The sequence below is a fragment of the Schistocerca nitens genome, chromosome 1 (genome assembly GCF_023898315.1).
Source record: "Schistocerca nitens isolate TAMUIC-IGC-003100 chromosome 1, iqSchNite1.1, whole genome shotgun sequence".
NCBI classification, from domain to species: Eukaryota; Metazoa; Arthropoda; class Insecta; order Orthoptera; family Acrididae; genus Schistocerca; species Schistocerca nitens.
Genome location: NC_064614.1, coordinates 1,187,520,996 through 1,187,541,638, shown reverse-complemented (window position 1 = coordinate 1,187,541,638; position 20,643 = coordinate 1,187,520,996). Strand labels below are relative to the sequence as shown.

Here is a 20,643-nt window from a genome sequence, read left to right as displayed (position 1 = left end):
GGTTACTGCTAAAATTTTTGAATTCGAGTGGTAGCTTATTGAAAATGGATGCAGCAATATAATACACACCTTTCTGCACAAGACGTCCGATCCAAATGCAGTTTGATTTCTGCCGAGTATTAACTGAGTGAAAGCTGCTTATTCTTGGGAATAAGCTAATATTGTTAACAAGAAAAGACAATAAAGAATATAAGGTCACGGATCTACGTCCTATCGACAACAACACCATTAAACCCGAACTGCTACCTGAACTGGTCAAGGGTAGGGGAGGAAATGCACTTGTCAAAAGAATCGCTCTGACACTCGATTTTAAGGCATCCTTGGATGCTCTAAGAAACCACGCCGGAACCAAAACTAGTCATTCCCAAAAGTCATCACGCTAATTCCTTGCAACTCGCTCTAGGCTAGATAACAGCCTCAATTCGATGAGGACGAGAGTCCAAAAGTTTCTTCTGCTATGCTAAATGCAACTGGTGATTAGATCTCGTAAAGCTACAAAATGTTCACCGCTATGTTTCAGCCGCTGTTCCATATAGTCCAGTCCGCAGCACGGGGTCCCGGGTTTGATTCCCGGCATGGTCAGGGATTTTTGTTGCCTCGAGATGACTGGGTGTTGTTGTGTCGTCTTCATCATCATCATTCATCCCCATTACGGTCGGAGGAAGGCAATGGCAAACCACCTCCACTAGGGCCTTGCCAAGTACGGCGGTGCGGGTCTCCCGCATCGTACCCCAACGCTCCTCGGAGTATGGGACCTCATCGTCATATGGCCCCTGACATTTGCTGTGGGATCTTTCGAAATGTGGTGCTACAGAAGAATGCTGAAGAGTAGATGGGTAGATCACATAACTAATGAGAAGGTATTGAATAGGATTGGGGAGAAGAGGAGTTTGTGGCACAACTTGACAAGAAGAAGGGATCGGTCGGTAGGACACGTTCTGAGGCATCAAGGGATCACCAATTTAGTATTGGAGGGCAGCGTGGAGGGTAAAAATTGTAGAGGGAGACCAAGAGATGAATACACTAAACAGATTCAGAAGGATGTAAGCTACAGTACGTATTGGTAGATGAAGAAGCTTGCACAGGATAGAGTAGCATGGAGAGCTGCATCAAACCAGTCTCAGAACTGAAGACCACAACAACAACAACGACCTGGAGGTGCCGTCGAGTTGCCACAGGTTGCTTCTCAAACCGGGAGTGTATGTGTTTAGGCCTGTGGACATTATTGTTGTCATCATGTTGTCACCTCAGAGAACGCGAGTGCCCATAGCAGTCAAAAAAACATAAAAGAAAGGGCAACACTTTGTCAGCGAAAATGTTGAGATAAACAGTGTTGTTCGTCATCAACGTAGATCAAAATATTTTTACGAAAAAAAACCCAAAAACATCACAGTAACACCTTCCACTGAAGTACACTCTCCGCATGCTGAGTATTAGACGCCTCATTGTTCTGTCTGTGCACTCGAAGCTTCGCTTCATTTGATGAGAGGCCAATTAACTATTCGTTGGACCTACAATTACCTGTTATCCAATGTCTATGCCGTTTGACTCACCGAAGCCATGCAGCTTTATTAGCTTATGCGAGATATCCGACTCCAAATGTCCATTGCATAGAGTTCCCTTCCTCATGTTCGCTCCGAGTTTCGATAAGATAGACATGCATTAGCTGATAGAAGCAATTCCTGTCGTTTTGAAAGCGATTGTCATGGAGAAAACATTACATTCATCTCGCGTTCCTGGCTGGCGCTATTTTAAAACCAGTCAATGACACCTAGTTCTTCCACTGCGTCGTAAAAATAACACGATTGAAAGTTGTGGCGCTCACGATAAATCCTCCGAATCGCCTTATTTGAAGGGTTTGCAGCCTGTGAAGATGTAATTTCGCTGTTTTCCCCAGAAAACACACGCATAATTCGTCACTGAGCGACTAAACTGCCGATAGCCCACAGTGGATCGATAATTAGGTTTTATCATAGATTAAACTGCCCATAGCTGTTACGAAATTGTTTCATACTTCTTGGATATGAATTTAGAAGGTGACTTTGGAATCAGTGTGCACACCTAAGTATTTGAGTGATGCGGCCCACCGTATCGTTTCACCGAATACTTCTACGTTGCAAATATACAGTCGATGTTTCCTGGAAATGATCATCGCTTGACTTATGAGTACATTCCACGCACGATTTCGTTGGCCAGGCTTCGAGGTTTCGACAGGCCTCTTGGAAGCGATGGTGCAGTGCTTGTGGCCATCTGCTTATTGTTAAGAGGGCCATATTATCAGCACAGATAGCTCTTGTGATCCGTGTTGTCGTCAGAGGTATGATGCATACAAGAAGTAGAGTTGTGGACCCAGTATCGACCCCTATGGCACGCCAGCTCTGATTTGACGGACGGTCGATGTGGCTTCGCCAACTCAAACGACGAAGGTGTGCTCTAGTAAACACATAGAAATCAGCTTCTTGTATGGTGCCGGGACTCCCATCACAAAGGACTTGTACAGGATGTTTCTCGACTTATGCTCTGCTCCTTACGCCCTGTTAAACAGCTGTGAGTGGTATAACATTTCCTGTAGACACATTCGACAGTCCGCGTTGATACATCAATAAGTCGGGCAACTTTATTCACTACGTGGGCACGTGCAAACACGATAATGCTTCCTGCTATTCTGTTCCGTCATTACATCGTCTCATCTTATACCACGTTGATTTCATACAACCAACTGGCACATCAGACAACTCTACTGCGTCAGTGGTAAAGGGTTATCGTATGATCTCCTGATCTTCCATCTAAAATACTGCAAAGCGACCAGTGTGCTCTTTTAATGGTCACTAACGTTTTGTCCGTTCAACGTGCAATAAGTGAGAATTGGGAGATTTGAACTCATCTGCTTTCTAATAAGAGTTCTGTATCTTATTTACTTCCTAACTAGTAGACAAGAGGCAGAATAAGAAAAAAACAGGTGTCCTTTAAGGGACGAGAGAGGCTTTAATATAAAGGAAACATGCTGTACATCCGTTGGTTCCTAAATTCTCACTGAGTCTTCAGGCAGTGGTTACGCTAATCGTTCCATTAAGATTCCTTCCTCTCCAATCCCTAAAGCATTTATTATTCAATGATTTACATGTCAAGCAACGCTCTACATGAATACTATTTCGAGAGTTTCCTACCATAGCTCACAAATCAATTTCACTTTTCCACAGCTTACCTGCTGTAAGTAGATCTACAAATGCGAGAAACATTCCATCTACTAACTTAGATTAATTTACTGTTGCTGGTTTTGCTCAGATGAAAGGATCATCCTCTGGCTCTATCAATAACACGTTTAATGTTCAAGCCACTCTGGATGATTTTTCTGTGTTTTTGGAGGGCTATTCGTGCATTTACTTGTAATCAAATTTTTATGCCTTGGTCTCGTTCACGTCCTTCACCATTCACGAAGGCAGAAGAACATCCTAACAAGATGTCAGACATGATAAAACTCACTTTGTAATTACTGACCATTTCTGAACTGCAAATAAATTTATTTCACTTCAGTCTACTTTTGCATAGTGGAGTCCATGAGGAACAGGTTTCACTTAGTGAACGATAAGACTCTAGCTGAAGCGAAAGGAATTAGCTCGATGATTACGTAGAAATAGAGGACGAGCAGAGAGTGCCTCTTTTGTAAGCAATAGAAGTATCGATATTTTCAGCAATGTTGGCCCGTTGTCTTCTTTACTTCAACCGTTTCAGAGATATGGTCATGCTCTCCGAAGAATTAAAATTAATTTGTCATGTGAAGATTAAATTCACATCCTCTGTCATGCGGATAAAGGATATATGTTGTCAACCAGTCAATCGTTTTACGTAAAATATGTAGGATCGATGCATTTTCTGTATATATCTGAATAAATATTTTGCCATCGCCTGTGCTGTGCATGACGGAAAGCAAATTATTTCGGTATTAGCCGCTTGCTAGTCTATTAGATCCGCGAACAGAGCGAAGGAAACATTACTGTTTACACGTCGCCATACCCTCTCTTGTCTCATACAAATGGTTGCTATGTGACAAGTACACAAGAGAAAGCAAAACTGCTACATAGTCTATCGCGAATACCAGATCTCTACTTGGGCAACACTGTTTTACGGGAAGAAAGCTTTTCCTATTACAGCACCCCCTCCTAAGCTGATACTGCTAGTATGAGTACTATTTTGGACTAATTAACTATTTGACAAATTGTTACACAAAAGTGTACGGAATGACTGTTGATTCTATACCAAATATATTCGCGAAATCGCTGCCACTATACTGACGAAAACTCGCTGTACGCGATACCTGAGCGCGGTTTTCGCAACCGGCTTCAATTAGCATAACATCTGTCTGGTTGGCTGTAATAATGCAACAACTTATAGAACGAAATCGATTCTGTCGCTTTGGTTTTTTGGTTTTTTTCTTTTTTTTCGTTTATAATCCTTATGAAGAATCCCCCTACATTCAGTCTGATAGGGTGAAATTTTTTTATTTAAAAGAAGAAATACCCGTTAAGTTCATGTAATCATACAGGAAATTTTGTGCAAATTGTAGGAAGATGCACCTTCTTTGCTACAGACTTAATACGATAATGCTGTTAGGTGCTGTACCTGCAGTGGTCTCTATGAACTTTATTTCTGGAAAACAGAGGTCACATTTTTTCACTGATATGCCTTATTTTCATGTAATGAATCGTTTGGAAGAACACACTACTTCATACAAAGGCCAGCCACGACTAAAGAAGTGCAATTCTTATATTTAAAGATCTTCAAACCATTTTTTACTAAAAAGTTCTTATAAATTGATGAAATTCACTGTGAATGAAGACTATTCAAGCCACATTAGTTGTTGTGTAGTCCTTTATTGAGAACACTTCCTGTTTCGCAACATTACAGTGGCCGAGCGATTCTAGGCGTTTCATTCGAGAACCGCGCTGCTGCTACGGTCGCAGGTTCGAATCCTGCCACGGGCATGGATGTGTGTGATGTCCTTAGATTAGTTAGTTTGAAGTAGTTCTAAGTCTAGGGTACTGATGACCTCAGATGTTAAATCCCGTAGTGCTTAGAGCCAGCACCGTTACACGTGCATCTTCAGGTGGTGCATAGCTTCCCGTTGTCTGAGGGCGAATCATTGGAAAAATTTGGAAATTTGTGGTGAGTTCTTATGGGACCAAACTGCTGAGGTCATCGGTCCCTAAGCTTACACACTACTTAACGTAACTTCTGTAACTAAAACCAACATACGCTAAGGACATCACAGACACACACACACACACACACACACACACACACACACACACACACACACCACACACACCCATGCCCGAGGGAGGACTCGAACCTTCGACGGGGAGGGAGCGGGAAAGAAACTTTATTTTGCGAGAACACCATTTTCCAGAATCTAAGCGTATCGAATCTTAGATAATTTATTTACTCTCCATTGTGGTTCTGTATCGGTTACAAATAAAACGATCATAAATTTGATCTTATTTCAGTAAAATATTTTTTCCGACGTTAATTGTTGCGCATCTCGTCATGTTCTCCATTATTCTTCAAGGGGAATTTTATTGGTGGGCTTTAGTTAATAACGTATTTGTTTTGGAAATCGATGATCCACAGTGACAATGTCTTTGTATTATTTATTTACCTTTCGTTCTTGGTGCTACTTTCGGGACCGTAGCCGCATACTGAAGCAATCATTTTACCATCAATCAAGGAGTGAATTAAAGGAATCGTAGTTGGATAGATCCCTGTTCAAACCCTTGTCTAGCTTTACATTTCCGTAGCTTCTCTTTATCAGCTCATGCGAATACCGCCTACTTGGTAGGTAATCTGATCTTAGTGAATCAATCCTTTTCGATGTGTGACCACATCGTTAATCTGTAAAATTCTCCGATGTAATTTCCACTGTTACAAATCGCCTTCCTCGGGCTGTTTTACTAGGAGAAACACCATGAGCAAGGCCATTGTCCACAATGGCAGCAATGTACGAGAATTTTACACATTGACAATGCGGGCACATATCCAGAGGAATTTATTGACTCTGAGAACGGCCGCGGAATCCTACGCTTACGCAAGCTAAACCTTCAATGTTAAACTGATACAATTATTGTCTCCGAAGTATTTCTCTACTGTACGCACTGCACAGCAATGTCAGTTACGTCCGCATCCTTTCGCATTTGGCGTTCTCTTCTTGTTGTTGTGGTCTTCACTCCAGAGACTGGTTTGATGCAGCTATCCATGCTACTCTATCCTGTGCAAGTTTCTTCATCTCCGAATAAGTACTGCAACCTACAGCCTTCTGAATCTGATTAGTGTATTCATCTCTTGGTCTCCTTCTCCTATTTTTACCCTCCAATACTACACTCCTGGAAATGGAAAAAAGAACACATTGACACCGGTGTGTCAGACCCACCATACTTGCTCCGGACACTGCGAGAGGGCTGTACAAGAAATGATCACACGCACGGCACAGCGGACACACCAGGATCCGCGGTGTTGGCCGTCGAATGGCGCTAGCTGCGCAGCATTTGTGCACCGCCGCCGTCAGTGTCAGCCAGTTTGCCGTGGCATACGGAGCTCCATCGCAGTCTTTAACACTGGTAGCATGCCGCGACAGCGTGGACGTGAACCGTATGTGCAGTTGACGGACTTTGAGCGAGGGCGTATAGTGGGCATGCGGGAGGCCGGGTGGACGTACCGCCGAATTGCTCAACACGTGGGGCGTGAGGTCTCCACAGTACATCGATGTTGTCGCCAGTGGTCGGCGGAAGGTGCACGTGGCCGTCGACCTGGGACCGGACCGCAGCGACGCACGGATGCACGCCAAGACCGTAGGATCCTACGCAGTGCCGTAGGGGACCGCACCGCCACTTCCCAGCAAATTAGGGACACTGTTGCTCCTGGGGTATCGGCGAGGACCATTCGCAACCGTCTCCATGAAGCTGGGCTACGGTCCCGCACACCGTTAGGCCGTCTTCCGCTCACGCCCCAACTTCGTGCAGCCCGCCTCCAGTGGTGTCGCGACAGGCGTGAATGGAGGGACGAATGGAGACGTGTCGTCTTCAGCGATGAGAGTCGCTTCTGCCTTGGTGCCAATGATGGTCGTATGCGTGTTTGGCGCCGTGCAGGTGAGCGCCACAATCAGGACTGCATACGACCGAGGCACACAGGGCCAACACCCGGCATCATGGTGTGGGGAGCGATCTCCTACACTGGCCGTACACCACTGGTGATCGTCGAGGGGACACTGAATAGTGCACGGTACATCCAAACCGTCATCGAACCCATCGTTCTACCATTCCTAGACCGGCAAGGGAACTTGCTGTTCCAACAGGACAATGCACGTCTGCATGTATCCCGTGCCACCCAACGTGCTCTAGAAGGTGTAAGTCAACTACCCTGGCCAGCAAGATCTCCGGATCTGTCCCCCATTGAGCATGTTTGGGACTGGATGAAGCGTCGTCTCACGCGGTCTGCACGTCCGGCACGAACGCTGGTCCAACTGAGGCGCCAGGTGGAAATGGCATGGCAAGCCGTTCCACAGGACTACATCCAGCATCTCTACGATCGTCTCCATGGGAGAATAGCAGCCTGCATTGCTGCGAAAGGTGGATATACACTGTACTAGTGCCGACATTGTGCATGCTCTGTTGCCTGTGTCTATGTGCCTGTGGTTCTGTCAGTGTGATCATGTGATGTATCTGACCCCAGGAATGTGTCAATAAAGTTTCCCCTTCCTGGGACAATGAATTCACGGTGTTCTTATTTCAATTTCCAGGAGTGTAGATGGCACGTAACGGAAAACTAATGAAAAATTAAAATGGCTCTAAGCGTTATGGGACTTAACATCTGAGGTCATCAGTCCCATAGACTTAGTACTTCTTAAACGTAACTAACCTAAGGACATCACACACATCCATGCCCGAAGCAGGATTCGAACCTGCAACCGTAGCAGCAGCGCGGTTAGTGCCTGAAGCGCCTAGAGCCGCTCGGCCACTGCGGCCGGTGGAAAAGTAATGAACAAACTACTATTTTGTGGCGTTGTTACCCGCCGAAATCCCATGGAGTGGACGATACTGATCGCACGAAATTCATTTTCTACTTGCTAGATATTTCAGACCACAGTCTGGTATTGTAGTCTAGTGGTAAAGGGTGTGACAAGAAATTGACAGATCGAGGGATCGAATCCTGCCTTTAACCTAGCCTTTATCTCTCAATGAACGAAACGTGGTTTGCATTCCTAATAATTTATAGGTCCCTTTTCCCCAGTAGAACTAGGGGCACGTGAGCAGCCGAAGTGGTGTCCAAGTGAAAGACTTGCACTAGGCCGTTGAGCAATACGAAATTGTTGTTTCACTTCTTGCTGGCGATGACTCTTGAAGCGATTAGTGTAGTGAACGCAAGTGCAATTTGTAGTCAGAAAAGGACAACGGTTCACTATGGACCTACGTGAAATCACGAAACACGAAATACGGAGTACTTCAAGAAGATTCATCGGCTTTCATAGCGCTATAATCTAAAAGAATGAGCAACTTGGCGAAAGTTTCAACATAACATAAGATTATAGTTTTAACAGTTGCATATGGCATCAAAGTGTTCATTACCTCTCAAACAAACTCATTGTACCCTTCACCGGACGCTGGATAAACATCCAGACCATTGTGGAATTCGGCCAGTACTCGTACGAGCGTGTATGGAGTTACTGCATTCACTGCGGTTGTTATACGAGTTACGAGTTCGCCCAAAGTTGTTGAAAGACGAGGCATATAATTGGAGTCTCTTACCTAACCCCCAACTCCCGCCATAAAAAAAAATACATAGTGAGAAATTAGTCGAACTTCGAGGCAAGTTGTGCGATGTGCTGTAGGAAGTGCAGTGCCGTACTGCAGATGAACATCACACCTCATATCTTTAACTGAACTCGAGCTGTTGAGGTGGAGAATGCAAAACGCCTTTTGTTGTTACGTTATCGGAATTTCGACACACTGCGCAATGAACGTGCGAACGATCTCCACGAGGGAGACACCTGTCAACAACCACATGAACCACCAATATAAGTCTGACGCCAAGGTAAACTTTGAGTTTCGATGCGTAATTTGAATTCATCCCAAGGTCCTACATTCATGTTCAAGTTATGTTGTGATGCCGGAGGAATCTTTTTGAAAATCCCTGTTCCGAATGCCCATGGCGTCTTTGTCACTCTCTTCTATTATTTCTTTTCCAGAGATTACACAAAGGAGGCCATACGGCAACCAGATTTTTGAAATTTTTTATACTTATGCTATTTGAAGTCCAGAACTCAAATATTCATGTACCAAAGCAGTTCGAAGCAACACTCAACAATTATCGAGAAAATCGGGTTTGTAGTTTTCAGACCATGTTTAAAAGGCGAGAGTAAGGTCGCAGTTTGGGGAAATATAGTGGCTAAGTGACAGAGTGCTTATCTGCTATGTAGGTTCTGGGTTCGATTCCTTGTCTGTGAAGCGTAAACTACATAAAGAAGAGAAAATATCGGTAGCGGCCTAGACGGGTAATCGTTGGTTCGAGTCTTGTTTCGATCAATTTTTCTCGTATTTTCGTTCAGTACGAATATCTAAGTCGTTTAAGTACAAATTGCATCAAAATATATGCTACTTAACTCGTATCTAATTATCGTAATGAAAAACAGCACATCTTACTTCTAATTACGTATCACACTAAAAAATGCAGTTTTCACTGCAAATATCAATTTTTAACTATCGACTTTTATGAAACATGTTAATCAAGATTGTTTGCATTAAAAAACAGAAAAAGGAAATTTTCGATCTTTACGTATTTTACGCTTCACGCAAATGTTCGTCAGTCATGCATTTTCAGTCTGCTGAGAATCAAACCAAGGATCCCTCCCCCCCCCCCCCCCCCCATGTGGCAGGCGAGCAGTCTACCACAGAAAAGCAGCACTCGAGCTGTCTGAGGAGCTTTGTGACGGTCCGCGTGGCTGCCCCCGTCGGAGGTTCGAGTCCTCCCTTGGACATGTGTGTGTGTGTGTGTGTGTGTGTGTGTGTGTGTGTGTGTGTGTGTGTGTGTGTTGTCCGTAGCGTAAGTTGGATTAAGTAGCTTAGATTAGTATCTTAGGGACCGATGACCTCAGCAGTTTGGTCCCATAAGACCTTACCACAAATTTCCAAAATTTCCAAAAATGCAGCCTTACATTATCTGGTTAAACATGACTGGAAGGCTTCAAAGACGATTTTCTCGAGAATATTTGGGAGTTGCATGTAACGGCTTTGGTTGATTGATAGTTTAGTGTAGGACTACAGGTGCCATAAATATGAGTATAAAAAATACCAAAATCTGATGGCCTTGCGATCTCCTTGTTAGGTACCCGTTTTATCTCTTGGGTTCACAAAACCATAAAAAAAAATAGAAAAATGCGACTGTGGTGTGATCTCCTTGTTAGGTATTCGTTTTATCTCTTGGCTTCACAAAACCATTGTTCGAATTCCTTCAGAAGCATTGTAACCCACAGAAGTAATTTCCAGGCATATAAGCTACTGGCCATTAAAACTGCTACACCACGAAGATGACGTGCTACAGACGCGAAATGTAACCGACAGGAAGAAGATGCTGTGATATGCAAATGATTAGTTTTCAGAGCATTCACACAATGTTGACGCCGGTGGCGACACCTACAACCTGCTGACATGAGGAAAGTTTCCAACCGACTTCTCATACACAAACAGCAGTTCACCGGAATTGCCTGGTGAAACGTTGTTGTGATGCCTCATGTAAGGAGGAGAAATGCGTACCATGACGTTTCCGACTTTGATAAAGGTCGGATTCTAGCCTATCGCGATTGCGGTTTATCGTATCGGGACATTGCTGCTCGCGTTGGAATCGGTGGGTTCAGGAGGGTAATACGGAACGGCGTGCTGGATACCAACAGCCTCGCATCACTAGCAGTCGAGATGACAGGCATCTTATCTGCATGGCTGTAACGCATCGTGCAGCCACGTCTCGATCCTTGAGTCAACAGATGGGGACGTTTGCAAGACAACCATCTGCACGAACAGTTGGACGACGTTTGGAGCAGCGTGAACTATCAGCTCGGAGACCATGGCTGCAGTTACCCTTGACGCTGCATCACAGACAGTAGCGCCTGCGATGGTGTACTCAACGACGAACCTGGGTTCACGAATGGCGAAAAATCATTTTTTCGGATGTATCCAGGTTCTGCTTACGGCATCATGTAGGTGGCATCCGTCTTTGGCGACATCGCGGTGAACGCACATTGGAAGCGTGTATTCGTCATCGCCATACTGGCGTATCACCCGGCGTGATGGTATGGGGTGCCATTGGTTACACGTCTCGGTCACCTCTTGTTCGCAATTGAGTGCACTGTCAACAGTGGACGTTACATTACAGATGTTTTACGACCCGTAGCTCTACCCTTCATTCGATCCCTGCGAAACGCTACATTTCAGCAGGATAATGCACGACCGCATGTTGCAGGTCCTGTACGGGCCTTTCTGGATACAGAAAATGTTCGACTGCTGCCCTGGCCGGCACATTCTCCAGATCTCCCACCAACTGAAAACGTCTGGTCAAAGGTAGCCGAGCAACTGGCTCGTCACAATACGCCAGTCACTACTCTTGATGAACTGTGGTATCGTGTTGAAGCTGCATGGGCAGCTGTACCTGTACACGGCATCCAAGCTGTGTTTGACTCAATGCCCAGGCGTATCAAGGCCGTTATTACGGCCAGAGGTGGTTGTTCTGGGTACTGATTTCTCAGGATCTATGCAGCCAAATTGCGTGAAAATGTAATGACATGTCAGTTCTAGTATAATATATTTGTCCAATGAATACCCGTTTATCATCTGCATTTCTTCTTGGTGTAGCAATTTTAATGGCCAGTACTGTAGAAATGTCAATGCCGTCACGTCTTGTGTGACTTCGCTTCATGAGCTGCTCTTGTTAACAACATGCTTAGTGTCATTCGATGTCAAGGCAGTTATATTTGCGTTTACTAAGAGCGTTGAAAGGGCACTGGCTGCTTCAGAATTTCTCTGGCGATAATTCCATCGGATAACGGAAATAATGAAATGGGACGATCATCAGATTTCGGAAACGACGCTCTCGGGTCCGGTCCGGCTGGCGCCTGACCTACAGGCGCAGCCAGCGACCTTGGCCGGGACGCTCCGTCCTAGGAGGACCGGGGCAGCCAGGGACGCGGCCACAGCTGGAGGTGTGGAGGTGTGGAGGTGTGGGTGCACCCCGCCCATGGCCCGGGTGGTGGCCGCCGCGTTTCGCAGGCCGCGGTGAAAGGGTACGGCACCGGACGCCGCCCCACCAAGCCACGCCCACCGCCGGGCGCGCAGTATAAAACGGCGCGGAGCCCTGCCGGTCAGCACTCTGGTCCGTTCAGTTCCAAGACAACCACAACCAACAACAACAACATGGCTTTCAAGGTACGTACGTGACCACCACTGTGCTACAGCTCGCTTAGTCAACTGTTTCCAGCTGCACGATTCTCTACTCGACTGCGCAAGCACATTCATTGTTTTCTTATAGGCTCTAACATCGAGTACCTGGATATTCCAAATACTAAGTGCGAAACAGAGAGCCCTAGTTCCAAAGAGCCTTGAAAAATTAGTTTTTCGTCAGGCTGTATTCGTTCTGTCTCTACCTGTCAACGATGTAGGCCACACAAGCGTAGACTACCCTAGGTCTTACTCATTAATGCCGAGTTCTTTTAGACGTATCAACTACAGATACAAAGTGAATTGGTGGCTAAATAGTAGTTGCTCATTTCCATTGAGTTGGTTCATATCAAAAGAAGAGAGATTTTCCACTTTCTTGTAAACACTCTTGATGACGAGGCTGTGGGGGTTAGAGTTTAATGCTTCGTCGAATAAGTGATCATCTGAGACGGAGATCGGAATGATAAGGCTGGGAAAAGAAATCGGTGGTACCTTTTCCAATGAACCATCTAGGCGTTCACCATCAGCTATTTAGGGACATCGGGGGAAACCTAAATCAGGATGTCTGGATTTGGTTTTCAACCACCGTCCTAGCGAATACCAGTCCATTTTATTTCTCCAGTGCGCCATCTCCTTCTGTATGGTGACCTGGGATACATTGCTTTGGCTGAAAGGACCAAGCCGGCCACTGTGGCCGAGCGGTTCTAGGCGCTTCAGTCCCGAACCGCGCTGCTGCTACGGTCACAGGATCGAATCCTGTCTCCGGCATGGATGTGTGTGATGTCCTTAGGTTAGTTAGGTTTAAGTAGTTCCAAGTCTAGGGGACTGATGAACTCAGATGTTAAGTCCCATAGTGGTCAGAGCCATTTGAACCATTTGTAAGGACCAATACGATTTACACACTATTGTTCTACAAACGTTTCGTTAAAATTGGGTTAGATAGAGCAGCAATCAGTCGTGGAAGTAAGTTGCTTTAATATGACATTTATAGTCACAACGCAGATCAGATTTCGACCTGTGTCAGGTCATTATCAATGCAGTGCGGAATTGTAGCAGTTGTTCGTGCTCAAGTGAACGCTTCGTTAAAAGCTGACTTATCAGCGTTTGCCGTCACCGACGTCAACTCCCTGTGTAGAAAAGAGCACGACATCTTTCCGTTGGTTTGTCACGGAAAGGCTTCGTAACTAAAGGAAGCAAAGGGAGAACAGTGTGTTGTGAAACTTCCTGAATTCATTGATTTTGAAGTACACTGTAGTCTCTCAGAGTATCTAACCGTGTGGCAAACAAGCTATTCAGTCTATAGTCTTTTTATGCAGTCCGATTACAAAAAATTAGGGATATAGTACTTACGTGTCAGACACTGATAACCAGCATATTTGTTCAGTTGCAGTGGTGAGACGTCGTATTTGTGATAATCCGCTTGACATTAGAATTAACTTTTATTCGACTGGCCCCGTTGACTGAAAGCGATAATGGAGGAACTACACAATGCAGTTCTTCAGCAGTTACTAATAGTGTTAATACGCTATCGTACGAGTGGTACCACTTGAATAGCTGTTGCCGCCGAGAAAACAGTATGGAATTTCTCTATACAAATCCCTAGCACTGTCACTAGATTCATCAGGAATGGATTCATGATTTTTAAATATAAACAAAAAAATGAACGTTGCTCCGCTTCCCAACTGACTGCTATGAAAAAGGCCTTTAACAAGTTGGCCAATTAACTCCTTCGTTAGATGTTTTCCTCAGCAGTCGTTGAAAATGGGAAGAAACGAACTGTGGCCTTTACTAATGAACCATGTAGGCTTCACATAACACATGGATGGTTTGCAAGCCTGCGCCAAAAAGACTGATCTAAGAGAATATGAAATAACAGGAGGCTATTGGTTCAAGTCCACTCTACAGAGATACGTTATACTCCCGACTATGCGTTCTAATCCATATTAACCAGTCCGTTAGAATCGCTATTGGAAACCGGCAGTACCGTTTAGAAAGTTTTTAGAAGTTCGTTTTAGTTATTTTGCTAGTGATAATACCAACAAAAAATAGTCAGAGGATTAGTCCGTCCAGTGGTCGAACACTTTACGATTTACGATTTAGTCGCCGCAACGAAAGATGGTGCATGCTTTTAGCAGATTATTGTTCCAATGACTGAGGCGTACACGGTGAATCATAGAACAAAAATCACAATTTTCATCAGGCTGCGAATCATTTGTTTGTTTGGTTCGAATGAGTAATGAGAAGCTCTGCAACAACATTCGGTCAATGGATAAACTTGCAGGGTAGTACAAAAGTTTAAGGAAGTTGAACTCGGATTTGAATAGCTATTGAACAGAACTTTAATGTACAAAGGTAGATGGTGCAGTGACAGAGACATTGACGGCTGCGGTAGCAGAGAGGTCCTAGGTGCTTCAGTCCGGAACCGCGAGACTGCTACGGTCGAAGGTTCTAATCCTGCCTCGGGCATGGATGTATGTGATGTCCTCAGGTTAGTTGGGTTTAAGTAGTTCTAAGGGACTGATGACCTCCGATGTTAAGTCCCATAATGCTGAGAGTCATTTGAATCATTTGAACAGAGACACTATTTGCTCATTCGGAAGAAGAAGTTGAAATCCTACGTACCACATTTCCATTTTCCATTTACGAACTTCCAGCATGCTCTAGTAACTTGGGTCAGCAACTTCTGATAATAAATACAATGGAAAACCAGTCGTAGTTGCGAATATTTTATTTTTCATTCGGTGACTAGTTTCGGGCCCATATCCATTTTCAGATCAACGTAACAAAGTCGAAAATTGGATTTTCGAAGATGTCAAAGAAATATGTAATGTAAAATCACAGTGCATACATATAACTATTAGATTTTCCATGTTTTCTCTTCTTCTATTAAGGCAAATACCCGAATAATTTCTTTGGAAGGGACACGGCTCAAATCTTTACCTGCACCTGTTTTGTCAGACGTTACGCTCCTTCTCTGGTGACCTAGACGTCGACGAGACCCTTAATTCTTAGCCGTCCTTCTTCCTGGAACTGTTTTCTGATAGCTGTTAAGGCACAGGAACTGCATACAAGAAATTAACGCAAAGAAGGGGCCTGTGGTTCTCTTTCTTCTTCTCAGCGTTAATGCCGTCTAGTATCCATTCGAGATTTGACAGATTTATAGACGTCCTTTCTGCCACCGCAGTTGTTAGTAACATAATGGAGGGAAGTCTTGTGCGCTACCTAGCTGTGGATTGTGTAAACTTGGTTCCGTGTGATCTTGTTTTTACTGCTTCTGTGGCGTATTTTCTTAGGCCAGCACAGCATATTCCTAAGAGAATGTTATAACCCGCCTAAAAACCGCACTAATGCTGGTCGGTGTACCAGCCACGATCGTAAATCCGCCACGCGATTTCTGACCAGGTCTGTCTCAACTACCTGTCCTGCAAGCTAGGGCGCTGCGTGTTACGCCATACGAGCGGGTTAGCTTAGCTGCACGTCTGTATCAAGGGCAAAATACAGCTGGGACATGAATACGCCCATGCTTCAGAATGAGAGTAGCAGGTCTACTTCTTACGCTATCGCTATACGGGACAACTCCGCGACAATGTTACAAACTTGCATTGACGATAGGGAAGGGTAAATGTAAATTTGAGGTAAGGGATCCTAGTCCGGAAAGTTATAAGCGAAAATCGTTCTGACACCTCTGATAGTGGAATACATTTACCAGTACTGTTGTTGCTAAGGCTGTAGGGTAGGCACCTTTGTCCGCAGCTCGTGGTCGTGCGGTAGCGTTCTCGCTTCCCACGCCCGGGTTCCCGGGTTCGATTCCCGGCGGGGTCAGGGATTTTCTCTGCCTCTTGATGACTGGGTGTTGTGTGATGTCTTTAGGTTAGTTAGGTTTAAGTAGTTCTAAGTTCTAGGGGACTGATGACCATAGATGTTAAGTCCCATAGTGCTCAGAGCCATTTTTTGGTAGGCACCTTTCAGAGGTGGTAGTGTGGACCAAAATAAGGAAAATGTAGTAAACGTGGGCTCTAAAATGCATACCTTAAGGACTCTGAGCGCTTGTTCATCTTGATACTTCGCGACACACCTCTTGTAGTCAACAAGTGCGCGTAGCTCTAGAGGTGTGCATTTTTGAGAGGATATTTGGCAAATTGAAGGAGGAGGAGGGAGAAAGGAAAGGAAAGGGAAGGAAGTATTGATATCAGGTGTATCAAGACTTGAAGTGGCATCAGCGGCGACGAGTGAAAATGTGTGACGGACCGGTATTCGAACTCGGGAGCGCCTGCTTACGAGGCAGTTGCGTAAAGCACTGCCCTAGTCGGACACAGTGTTTGTCACCATTACGCGCTCTGTCTTGTCACGCATCTCGGCCGACCCACATTCGCACCTATCCGCTGTCCCTATCCGTGTCCTCCACGCTCTCTCCTTTGAGATTCCTTCAGGAGGTCGGACGTAATTGTGGTCAGCACTGAATGTGGTGGATTAGTTACCCAACAAGGCGAATCAGTTATACGCATTCATATAAGAGACCATATTTACTAGATATGTTCCTTGCTTTGGTCCGTACTGCCTCCTCCTAAAATATGGAAACCAAATATCTTGCAATAGAGGATATTTGTTTCACAGTATCGAGATGAACAAGCAGTCACAGCGCATAAGGTATGCATTTTGGAGCCCACCTTCTATGCATTTTTCTTCTTCTTACGGTCTTGAAAGCTGCCTACCCTACTGTCTTAGCAACATTACGGCCACATGTACCCCATTGTCAGAACTATCAGAAATAATTTAGCTTACAACTTCAGACTCGCTCTTATGGGGTCCCTTCTCTCAGATAGCTACATTTTTCTACACCATCCATTATTTTACAGCTTGGGCGTTCCACAATAACAAATGGCAACGACACTTTAATATATATGCTACGACAGAAAAATAATTTAAAAATTCGTTAGTTTCGCTACAATGTGGTAGCTGAGCCTGCTGTAATGTAAGAAAACTATAGTTAAAACTGGATCCTAAGAAATGGACATGAACGAAGAGACACAGAAGTTGAGATGAAGCTTCTGACGTCTCTTTTGGACTAACGCTATGCGAGAGAGTGCGGATTGAAGGTATAAGACAACTTGACGTAAAAAGAACACCGACAGAGGGGATTAGATGCTAATAAAAACAATGGTATGCCCACATCAAAATGATGCCAACTGAACCACGGACATAGCAAGCATGACATTTGAACCAAATTGGTAAACGGCCAATGAAAAGACAGAGGCAACAGTTTTCTTAAATTCCTTCGCTTTCGGTACTGGCCAGTCCGCGCCTTGAAATGGAAGAAGAAATGGTTCAAATGGCTCTAAGCACTATGGGACTTAACATCTGAGGTCATCAGTCCCCTAGAACTTAGAACTACTTAAACCTAACTAAAGTAAAGACATCACACAGATCCATGCCCGAGGCGCGAAGGCAAAACGACTGTCTGAACGCGTTAGTACGAGCTCTAATTTCCATTATATTTGAATGGTGTTCATTGCGCGATTTGAAAATTGGTGATAATAATATACGCTCTACATCATCAAAAGATTGAATTTCAGAATTTAGTGAGCAGCCCCTGCCGTGTGTTCCACTTCACACTTTCTATGAGATTTGTAACGCTCTCGCTATGGCTAAATGTACCAGTCACAAATCTTGCCGCTCTTCTTTGGACCTTCTCAATCTCTTGAATCATACCAAACTGGTAAGGGTCCCATATAGACGATCAATACTCTAAGACTGGACGAACTAACGCATTGTAAGCAATTTCCTTTGTTGAAGGACTGCATCGCTTCAGGATTCTACCAATGAACCGCAATCTAGAGTTCGCCTAACCCGTTACTTGTGTAATCTAAACATTCCATTTGAGATCATTTTGAATAGTCACACCTCGGTTCTTGATGGATGTTACCGCTTCAAAAGACTGCATTTATTTTGCACTCGTACGTTAATGGGGATTTTCGCCTTGTTATACGCAGCAAGTTACACTTACTGATGGCCGGGCGGTTCTAGGAGCTTCGGTCCGGAACCGCGCGACTGCTACGGTCGCAGGTTCGAATCCTGCCTCGGGGATGGATGTGTGTGATGTCCTTAGGTTAGTTAGGTTTAAGTAGTTCTAAGTTCTAGGGGGCTGATGACCTCAGATGTTAAGTCCGATAGCGGTCAGAGCCATTTGAACCATTTTGAACAGATTACTTCCAGTCATTACACCGTGCATTTATTTTCTGCAAATCCTCATTGATTTGTTCACAACTTTCGTGTGATACTACTTTCCTGTAGACTGCAGCATCATCGGCAAACAGTCTAAGGCCGCTGTCTATACCATCAACCTGATCGTTTATGTAAATCGTGAAAAGCAGCGGACCTACTGCGCTGCCCTGGGGCACACCTGAAGTTATGCTTGTTTCTGTTGAAGTCACCCGTTCAGGACGACATACTGCTCTCTGTCTGTTAGAAAAATTTCTATCAAACCGCATATGTCATCGGATAGACCGTAAGCGTGCACTTTTTCGAGCGAGCGACAGTGCGGAACTGAGTCGAACGCCTTTCGAAACTGGAGAAATATGGCAGCAACCTGGGAGCCGGTATCTAGAGCCTGTTGTATATCATGCACAAAGAGGGCCAGTGTTGCCTTCATCATAATATCGTCCTAATAGACGTGCAAATCGGCGAAGTGGCGTCAGCTAAGAAGACTTGTATCAAGCGACCAGTCTACTCGACGGGAGGCCCTATCCATACCAAATTTCATTACATTTTCATCACTGATTTGGCGATTGAACAGTTTCTGGCTCCGTCTAACCTTAAAACTCTCCGTACATGAATCCTTCCGTCAGATGCTGAGAATTTTTCGGGGTTGTATGGCCGAGAACTCTTCAGTCCCTGACGCTTCGTCCAAGGGTACGTTGGACATCTTCGGAGGTGCTCCTGCCGACTGTCGACAAGACTCAGCACAACCAGGAGCACCTCCGAAGATGTCCAACGTACCCTTGGACGAAACGTCAGGGACTGAAGAGTTCCGTGGACCACGGTCATACAACCCGGAAAAATTCTCAGCAGGTGAATCATCCGGTCGTGAAAGCCTTCCTTCCCTCAGATGCCTAGCTTCCCGAGAATTTGAAATTAACGCAGACCCGTTTAGGAACTGGACGTGTGAGACCGCTCGCGATGAAATCTGACGATCCACCTGTTCCCGCAGGTCGCTCTCCTGGCAGCTCTGCTGGCCGTGGCCCACGCCGGTGGCCCAGCTGCCTACTCCACCTACACCAACACCGCCGACTTCGGCGCCGTCGGAGCGACCCTCGAGAGCACATCCAAGGGCCTGGGCGGCCTCAACACCATCAGCCAGTTCTCCAAGGCCGTGGACAGCCCCACCTCCAGCGTGCGCATCAGCAACTCGCGCGTCAGCAACGACTTCGGCTCGCTGGGCTACGGCGCCCTGCCCGCCCCCGCCGGCCTGGCCTACGGCGCTGCCGGTGCCTCCTACGGCGCCTCCCTGCACGGTGCCGGTGCCTACGGAGTAGTCCGCGCCGCCCCCGCCATCGCCGCCGCCCCCGCCCTGGCCTACGGCGCCCGCGCCTACGCCGCCCCCGCCATCGCCGCTGCCCCCGCCATCGCCGCCGCTCCCGCCCTGGCCTACGGCGCTCGTGCCTACGCCGCCCCCGCTCTCGCCTACGGCGCCCGCGCCTACGCCGCCCCCGCCCTCGCCTACGGCCGCGGCCTCGCCTACGGCGGTGCCTACCGTGCCGCTGTCGCCGCCCCCGCTCTGGCCTACGGTGGAGCCTACCGCGCCGCCTACGCCGCCCCCGCTCTGGCCTACGGAGCCCGCGCCTACGCCGCCCCCGCCTACGCCGCTGCCCCCGCCGTCCTCGCCGCTGCCCCCGGTCACGTTACCTTCGCCGGCCTGGGCACAGCCTACCACTTCTAAATTTCCTGTCCTCTATCCTCTTCTTCACACTTTCAACCCCTCTTCTGACGTACAACCGTACACCTTTTCGCCGGTGGGCGAAAACTTCGTCACTGGCGAATATTCTATCTATCATGCTTTCCTTTTGCGAAAGTGCCGTGAAACAAACTTGTGGACCATAATGTAATTTATACATCGAATAAACAAAAACTTTTCTCGCCATAATAAGTTGTTTATTTATTATCTTTTCACCTC

At 45.9% G+C, this 20,643-nt stretch overlaps 1 protein-coding gene across 1 annotated transcript; it reads left to right on the top strand.

Annotated features, from left to right (window-relative positions):
• The first annotated feature begins 12,368 nt into the window (after window positions 1-12,368).
• LOC126200810 (cuticle protein 21.3-like) lies at window positions 12,369-20,616 on the top strand. The gene is made up of 2 exons (XM_049936737.1): window positions 12,369-12,461; window positions 19,681-20,616. Exons 1-2 carry the CDS (start codon window positions 12,450-12,452, stop codon window positions 20,407-20,409), a joined length of 741 nt encoding a protein of 246 aa, XP_049792694.1. The 5' UTR covers window positions 12,369-12,449; the 3' UTR covers window positions 20,410-20,616.
• The last annotated feature ends 27 nt before the right edge of the window (window positions 20,617-20,643 follow it).